Raw genomic sequence first — 8599 nt, forward strand, 5'->3', positions numbered from 1 at the left:
AGAGAGAGAGAGAGAAAGAGAGAGAGAGAGAGAAAAAGAAAGAAAGCGAGAGAGAGAGAGAGAGAGAGAGAGAGAGAGAGAGATTAATATAGGAATGTAGGAAGAAATTAAGAAAGGAAGAAATTTTGAAAATATAATCGTTGCTCACGCCTCTGGGCACATTCTTAAACAGTTACGTATTCTTTTGTATCTTTTAATTAATATTTTATCTCTAAAAATTGAAGAGAGCTAGAGGCTCTATATATAATATTTTATTTAGAGAGAAAGAGAGAGAAAGAGAGAGAGAGAGAGAGACTCCCCTGCCAAAAATATCGAAAAAAAATTTTGAAAACTTTTACTGATAGAATGTTTAGAAAATGCAACGCATAAAACGATAATCAGCAATGCCGATAATAGAGGAGAATATTGTCACACAAAGCTCGCGCGGCGGGAGACCTGCAGCAGGTCGTTACACCTGCTGTGCGTCTCAAAAGCGCGAACATTAAAGGCGGGTTATTTTTATTAAACGATGATTATCGAGATTAATGATCGAATATTAATCACTGACCAAAATCGGATGTACCTGCGAAGGAGTTCTTCTCAACTATACGCGTGGCAAACGTATATTTGTGTACGAAAAATAAATGTAATTTGTAATTCGGGAAAAATAGATGTAATTTTTACTTTAGGAAAAATAAATGTAATTTGTGATTTGAATAAAACGATTACGATCTTACGATTATTCGTTGCTTTTAATCATGTTAATGAAAACAGTTTGTCTCATGATATAATAATCTCGTAGTATAAAAATAAATTTATATTTTCAAAGATTCTATAATATGAGTTATCATAACAGGTGGCTTTTACTAGAATAACTCGCACAGTTGACGCGTATACCGTCATAAATTTAGAAATTTATTATACTTTTAAGAAATGTAAGAAATATATATAAAGGCATGACGTTCACACACAATAGTGTACCGGAAATTTTTATAAATTTTGTCACGAACATCTATATGTAACCGATGCTATATCAATGCATAATCTTTGATTTGAGTTTTTTAGATGAAACACGATGATCTATGAATCTGATACCATATGTTTAAGTCAAAGTACATTAATGTTGCATCCAGTTAAATTAATCAAATAAACTTTTATTCTTTGTCTGTATTATAAAGTAATGTAAATAATATAATACGTGATCTAAAAAAAGTAGCAGCTTAGCAAAAATTATAAAATATCGGTGATATCAATGAAAAGTAACTACAAATCTATCAGTTTTTAGAAGAATTATTTGCACAATAGTTTCTATTGCTAAAAAAATAGGATAATGAGAATCATATCTAAGTTAATACACGACTACAAAATTTTATTTCCTTTTTGAATTAAATATTTTTTGGCGCTTCGAATTTTCTCGAATATATTTTTCGATATGCAATTACAACACTTTTTATTGATGTCGTCGATATATACATATATACATATATACCGGGTGTCTTATTTTATTTTGAATAGTTAATATCTAAAAATAGTAAATATCTAAAATATAGTAAATATCTAAAAATCATGGAATTTTAGAAAAAAATGTTTTGTACAAAAGTTCTATGATTTCTTCAAACGACTATACAAAGTCAAACTAATGACATAAGATGGTGTTATTAGTTTGACTTTGTATAGTCGTTTGAAGATCACGTAAAGGTCACCTTCAATTTCTTAAATGGGAACCTCCATTTTTTATTGCATATACTTGTAGCTTACCTCAAGAGCTTTTCAAAATACTAAATAAAGTTCCTTTCCATTAAATATTTTCTGAATTATGTGGCTTGAAAAGTACAGCATCGCCAGCATTAGTATTACCCGAAACTGATTTTTACGTAATCTTAACAATGCTATTTAAAGTCACACTAACATTGATAAAATATTTTATTTTCAAAATTTGAGAAAATAATTCGTTGTTTCAAATAAAAGTTGTAGTATTTTAAGTAGCGCATTTATAATAGCAATGTTAGTGTGACTTTAAAAAGCATTGTTAAGGTCACGTAAAAATCACTTTCGGATAATACTAATGCTGGCGATGCTGTACCTTTCAAGCCTCATAATTCGGAAAATATTTAATAAAAAGGAACTTTATTTAGTGTTTTGAGAAGCTCTTGAGATAAGCTACAAGTATATGCAATGAAAAATGGAGGTTTCCATTTAAGAAATTGAAGGTGACTTTTACGTGATCTTCAAATGATTATCCAAGGTCAAACTAATGACATCATCTTATGTCCTCCTCGAAATCATAAAACTTTTGTACGAAACATTTTTTTGTAAAATTTCATGATTTCTAGATATTTGACTGTTTAAAATAAAATGGGACATCCGGTATACTATATATATATTAATGAGAGTTTATAAATAATCTAAAGTGATTGATATTGCAATAGATATATATTTTTCATTAAGAAATATTATTTTTATTTATGTTAATTTAATTAACTGCTATTTTTGTTAATTATCGCATTATTAAACTGGATGTACATTTGATGTGTTGGATGTATATTTGATGTATATTTGATATTATGTGATTTGATACGACGTGACATTCGTAACGTGCGCATGCAACTTTATGCGTAATACCTTCACTATAATCCATTGTTGTCGCGAAATTAAAATATGATTGCTCATTTTGTGACACTTGCTGTTCTTCTTGCTGTTGTTTTTGCATCACTGATTCTTGTTGAAATGTTGATGAGTGTTCAAGAATGTTCATAGGTTCCATTTTTATATTCCCCCACAAACCACTTTTGTCGTTGCTAAATAGTTCATAGCTTTGATAATTATTAATACCATTTTGATTATTTGTCAATGAAGTTATTGCGGTAGAACATTGATAGTATTTATCTAGAAATTCTTTAGAATTGCAGCTGTTTTGCAACTGATTGTGTTTGAAGTTTTGGAGCAACATCGCTCTTAATGTTTTATTAATTTCCCGGGAATAAAATTCGATGTACAATTGATACGCGATCTTTGCGATCGAAATCCAATCTGATATACATATGCCTATTTACCGAAGATACGATTTTTGGCAAAAACTTTGATATTTTTCACTCTTCGCAAACTTAGAAATTAAGCCGATGTTTTAGTTGTACCTGCCAACGAAAGACTGTCCCACTGAATTCTTTTCTATTTCTATATATACAACCTTTGCAGGTATCTAGGATAATGAACGAGGATTGGTGGAAACCTTGCGATCTACGATAACCACGAATAGCTGTTTACAACGACAATGACGTCATTACTTCTTAACTTTCGAGTTAGGCATTTTTGCGTCGAAAGTTTTGTCTAGATAATTCTATCTATTATTTTTGTTTATCATGACTGCTCGTTGAGAAATCATAGAGCCTCACATTTATCTTGATTTATTTTATACATATAATTTGTAATTTATTTTAAAAATATTATATTTAATTTTTTACATCTGTCAAACTTGGATCTATTCAGACAAATTTGAATAGTCGTACAATGTACAGAAAAATTTAATAATTATGATGATGAAAATGTGTAAAAATATGGTATCATTTTTGATAAATACTGACATTAATTTATACATCACGGATCACTAGGAATTTGTAAAGCTGCATTGCTATACTTAATTCGAAATTCTTAGCAAAATTAAACACAGTAATCCTGAAGCGTACTGACAGTAACACAGCAACAAGCAAATGTAAACAAAGAGATATAAACACATAAATAGAATATTACGAAACAATAATACAAGTAGGTATGAAAATTGTGATATTTTAAGTGGCATATCTCTCAGGAACCAAAAGAGAGAAACTCTGTATAATTTCAATGTATTATTTAGGAATACATCCTTTATAATACATGTATATTAAAAAGAGAATAATCCGTAATGTATAAGTTAATGTCAACATTTATCGCACTTTTTTGTATTAGACATATATGATTTCTTTGTGCTTGGTGTTATGCAAGTTTGTTTGAATAAAGACACTAAATTGTTTTTAAACACAATTTTAAATTTAGTTTATATAATTCTCTGATTTTTTAACATTTCGTTCATCAGTATACGCGATATAAATTGTTGACTTTATGGACAGACTTTTCCCGCGAATTTATGTTATGAAACAGCGATATGGGGAGGTGAGAGAAGGAAAAACGTGGATCGAGTCCGGACTTCGAGATACGAAACCGGGAGATTGATCAGCGTCATCCTGTCCGTCTATCCCTGGACTCCTCCGGTATTCCTCCTCCCCTTTCACCCCACCGCAAGATTCTATATTGTCTTTTTGTCCGTTTCGCGTCTCTTTTCCGCGCGCCTCTCTCCTTCTTACTTCAATCCTTCTATCCTTCTCCGTCTTTCCTCTCCTCTCGGAATCAGCCATTCTCCATCCGCGCCAGAGAGCTGTCTGCAGATCCGCGCCACCGGTTTTCCAACCTTCCTCGCCCACCCCAAGGACGAACATCCACCGACTCTCGGCCACATCCACCCCTCGCCGAAGCTTCCTCGTCGTCTGAGCGTCCTCTTTTTCTACGCCTGCTTGTTCCGTAGACAAAGATCGCCGCGATAGAAAAAGGAAGCCAACGGCCGGAGGGACGGAGGGCGGGGATGAGGGTGAGTAATACCGTAGGAAGAAAAAAAGGAGAGAGAGCATCCTCTCGTTGCTTCTTTCGTTCTCTTCTTGCAATCAACTTTTTGGGCGGGATCACGCGTCCGCACCTTCGCCGTTTCCGTTTTACCGCCGAAAATTATTGCTTCACGCTGCGATATCCGCGCTTCTGATTCACGGATATTTCAGAAGCTCATAAAATATTCATCTCGTAAGAAAGTATGTATAGAGATACGATTAAACGTGAGAAAAAACTTTTTTTTAATTCCTTCGAATATAAGTACGGATTATTGCAGTGACGTTTATACCTAGCGCATAGCGCAATTAATAGAAGATAGAGACATAGATTAAGATACAATACTATATGATATTTTGCATCAATTTATTCATATTATAATGATAAAATGCATAAATATGTGAGAAACTCTTTGTGAATAATGATAGTAAAATTCTAGTGTGTAAAAAAATTAATGTGCATTCTATAATTTCGACGTTTTGAAAATATTTTGAAAATATATAAGCAAGGAAGTATCGGTCTATATTTGTCGCGATTGTTCACCGAAGAAAAAGATTTTTCTACTAATCGTTATAAAGGAACGTGAAGGGTAAAATGCCATAAATTTTACTTCAGATCTGCATCAAATTGATAAAGGCATTTCATGTGTTTAACTTTCTCTGATGATATCACAGATTTTCGAATGAATAGAAAATCCTTCAACGTGACTAATGCGTTGTGAAAAAAAAAACCAACGAACTTCCTCTATAGTTTCAAAGAAATGCTAATGATGTTCGACAAATTTTTCTTTGCATTTTTTATCAATGTGAAAAATCGAGTTATTTTAAAGCTCGATATTAGGAGTATGATTTTTCTTATCACACGAATGCGATTATCAATCTTAATACAGTTTATATCTCAAAAGCACTCCTTACGTTTATATCTACGCAATAATGAATAATTATCGCGCGTGTCGCACGCGCGAATAGTCTTCGAGATGTCGAGGCGCGCATTGATATAGAGAGCAACGGAGATGACGAACGGAGGAAGATATTTTAACCGCAAGAACGAGTGAGCTGACATCAGGAAGAAGGAGAGGCGGGTATGAAGGGCTTGGTTGGAATACGGGGAGATAGTAGACAACGTGCATACGTATACAGAGACGATGGGTGAGTAAGGCGATGGAGGACAGGAAGGTGGACGGGGATTGTAGGGGAGAGAGGAAGAAGAGAGTGAAGGGAGAGGATCGGTTGAAGTAGGAGGGTAAACCTTTCCCGACCCTTAGCAACGCTCTCGCGACGCGCTATCCTGCGGATAACATCAGCGGCTTCAGGGCAGGAAATGAAAATCGCGCCGACACTGTTTAATTTAGATAAAAGCATATGTTACACGACGAATGGCGTCTCTCTCTCTCTCTCTCTCTCTCCTTTTTACATGAAATGGTATATCCTTAGAGAGGCCACATTATGTCTTTTCTCAGAAGGAATTCGCGCGAAGAGACGCGCACAGCAAGAACGGGGTCGTTCAATTTTCGCTTACTTGTCCGCGTCTAAACGCGTACAATTTTCTGAGACGATGTGTCATAAATTGCAATATAAATTTATATATTTTAACGGTTAAAAGATTAATAGGTCCATGTATAAGATGTATATATAAGATATGGATGTCTCTATGTGCAAAATTATACAAGATGTATTATGTATGTGATTACATGTGTTGTATAATTTTTAATTATTATAAATTATTTATCGATATTTTTTCTTAATCAATTATTTCCAAATACGTATCAATGCTCGTACCAGTATATAATTAATGTATTAATGCTAATCGATTCGATCGTATTAAGATGTCGTGATCGGGGAAATGTCGAAGAAAAACGACGGTTCTTCGACGGAATGAGTCGAAAATCGTTTTTACCGGGAATCGGGACTCTTCGGGACATCGCGCGCAAGAAGCACTCGCGGATATGACGTGTTTTTATCGGCGGTACCACGGCCAAAACCCCGAAGAGTCGTCAACTCCAAGCCGGATGCCGAGATTCGTGCGAGCAGATAGAAAAGGCATAGCACTTTTATACTCTGGAGGTTAAAGTTTAGGAAGTTATTTTGACTCTCGGTTGAATGCCTTTGCCCACACCGTACTTTGGTGAGAAAAGCAACCCTGTCAGCTTGCTTGACGTCTCCCGTCATAGCCACCCTCACCATCGTGAGGATTTTCCCTCTCATCATCCTCTTGTCTATCTTTCTTCTTGTCCTTTCTCTCATCCAGCTATTGTTATTCCTATCGAGTTGACTTTCTTTTAATTAAAAATCTTTCTTTTTTTCTTATTTTATAGAATCTTTTTAAAATTTAGAAGATAATTATAAGTTCGTGGATATTATATACACATATACCGTTTTTTTTTTTCACAATCATTTCAATCTTGTATTTTGAATTTTGTACTTTATTATCTTGCTTTATATTTCATTTTCTCGCTCTATTGCATTATTTTTTCTATAATTTTTTTTCTCTTGTCCGTTCCGTGTCCCACGGTTCGAGCAAAAAGTTAGAAATCTTATAGTAGAAGTTTACTGAATACAAAATCAGAGTATCCCTCCATGTCGCTATCCAACTTGTATCGTATTTTAATGAAACCAACTTGCTACGGTTCTGCATCTCAGTACGATATTCAAAATTCTGATTCTTTATCGTTTTTATTACAAAATTTTAATCTTTCCAACTTTGTAACTATATCTTTCGTAACTATATCTATACATCTAATAAATAAAGATAATATAGTATGCGTATTGATCTAAAATTCTAAAATTCAAGTAATAAATATTCGATACCATTAATCTAGAGTTTATAGAACAAGCAAAAAGTAAAAATAAGATTTTAATTTTATATATCATTGTTAATTAAATACATTTAAAATAACAATAGAAAAATCTGCTTGTTCAGAGAAGAAATGTAACAATTAAAGTTATTTTTTTCCAAAATCATTTTCATTATCATTATTTTCAGACGAAAATATTTAAGTATACTGTCTTGAGAATGTGGTCACTTTTAAAAATATTGAAAAATAAAAACTTGCAAAATTTATAATATACAACGTCTAATTAGAAATGCGGACATGCTTTCCAAGATTCATCTAGAAAATTTTTAATCTTGTCAATTAAACGTTTAAGTTTTTTTAAGTCAACTACTTTCTAATATCTAAGATAATTCTACGGTGTACTTTTATCTAAACATTGATTGCACTAGTCTAAGTTTTACAATATATTATTTCTTCACTTTTATATTGCTTACCACATCACTAATTTTATCTTTATTTTTTAATTGTTTTAGCTTTCACTTTTACATCCGACACCTTTTTTTTATAGCCATGTAATGACGCGAGAATAAAAAATAATCTTTCTCTATAAAATATAACAAGATCATCAATGGAATATAATTTACAAGTTATTAAATAAATAACGTTTAATTTAATAAACAAATAACGTTTAAATTATTAAATAACGTTTCAATTCTTTTAATAATATGCAATTAGTATGTTTCTCATTTACTAAAAATTTATATGTAAAACTTGTTAAAATGCTATACGAGACTACGAGAAAATCAAATTTAAAAATAATAATATTGTTTACGTGTATCAATCGTAAACTCTGTTTAAAATCTAATTACAATTATCATGATAAGTGGCGTTACAAGTTACCCTACGCTATCCTGTTAAAGAAGACACGTGGTCAACGGACGACGTCCACCATAACGCTTACAGCATGCCTTCCTTCAAGCGTGTTGCAAGTGTACAAGGGTGGCACGGGGAGTTGCTTGCGCAACGGATGATATATTATCGGGCGCTGTTTGCACTTTGACAACATCGCGGGGCATAAAAACGCTGACTCATTTAAAGCGGCCCCCGGGATTGCGCGGTGTGCTTCGGGAGGATCCGCGTGCCGGGCTTTCCCCCCTACCTCTCCCTTCGCCCTCGCGAGAGCCCTCTCCTCTCTTCTTCCGATCCTCCGGTGTTCCA

The 8599-nt window shown here is 33.4% G+C and overlaps 1 protein-coding gene across 1 annotated transcript in view; it reads right to left on the reverse strand.

Annotated features, from left to right (window-relative positions):
- Positions 1–3151, reverse strand: part of LOC115235584 (segmentation protein fushi tarazu-like) — a 5192-nt gene extending 2041 nt beyond the window's left edge. Inside the window, exon 1 of the mRNA XM_029807479.1 lies at positions 2602–3151. Within this exon, the coding sequence (XP_029663339.1) occupies positions 2602–2929 (328 nt within the window). The 5' untranslated portion in view covers positions 2930–3151. The remainder of the gene's footprint in view (positions 1–2601) is intronic.
- Positions 3152–8599: the final 5448 nt, after the last annotated feature.

The sequence above is a fragment of the Formica exsecta genome, unplaced genomic scaffold (assembly GCF_003651465.1).
Source record: "Formica exsecta isolate Colony F162 unplaced genomic scaffold, ASM365146v1 scaffold228, whole genome shotgun sequence".
In the NCBI taxonomy this organism is placed as follows: Eukaryota; Metazoa; Arthropoda; class Insecta; order Hymenoptera; family Formicidae; genus Formica; species Formica exsecta.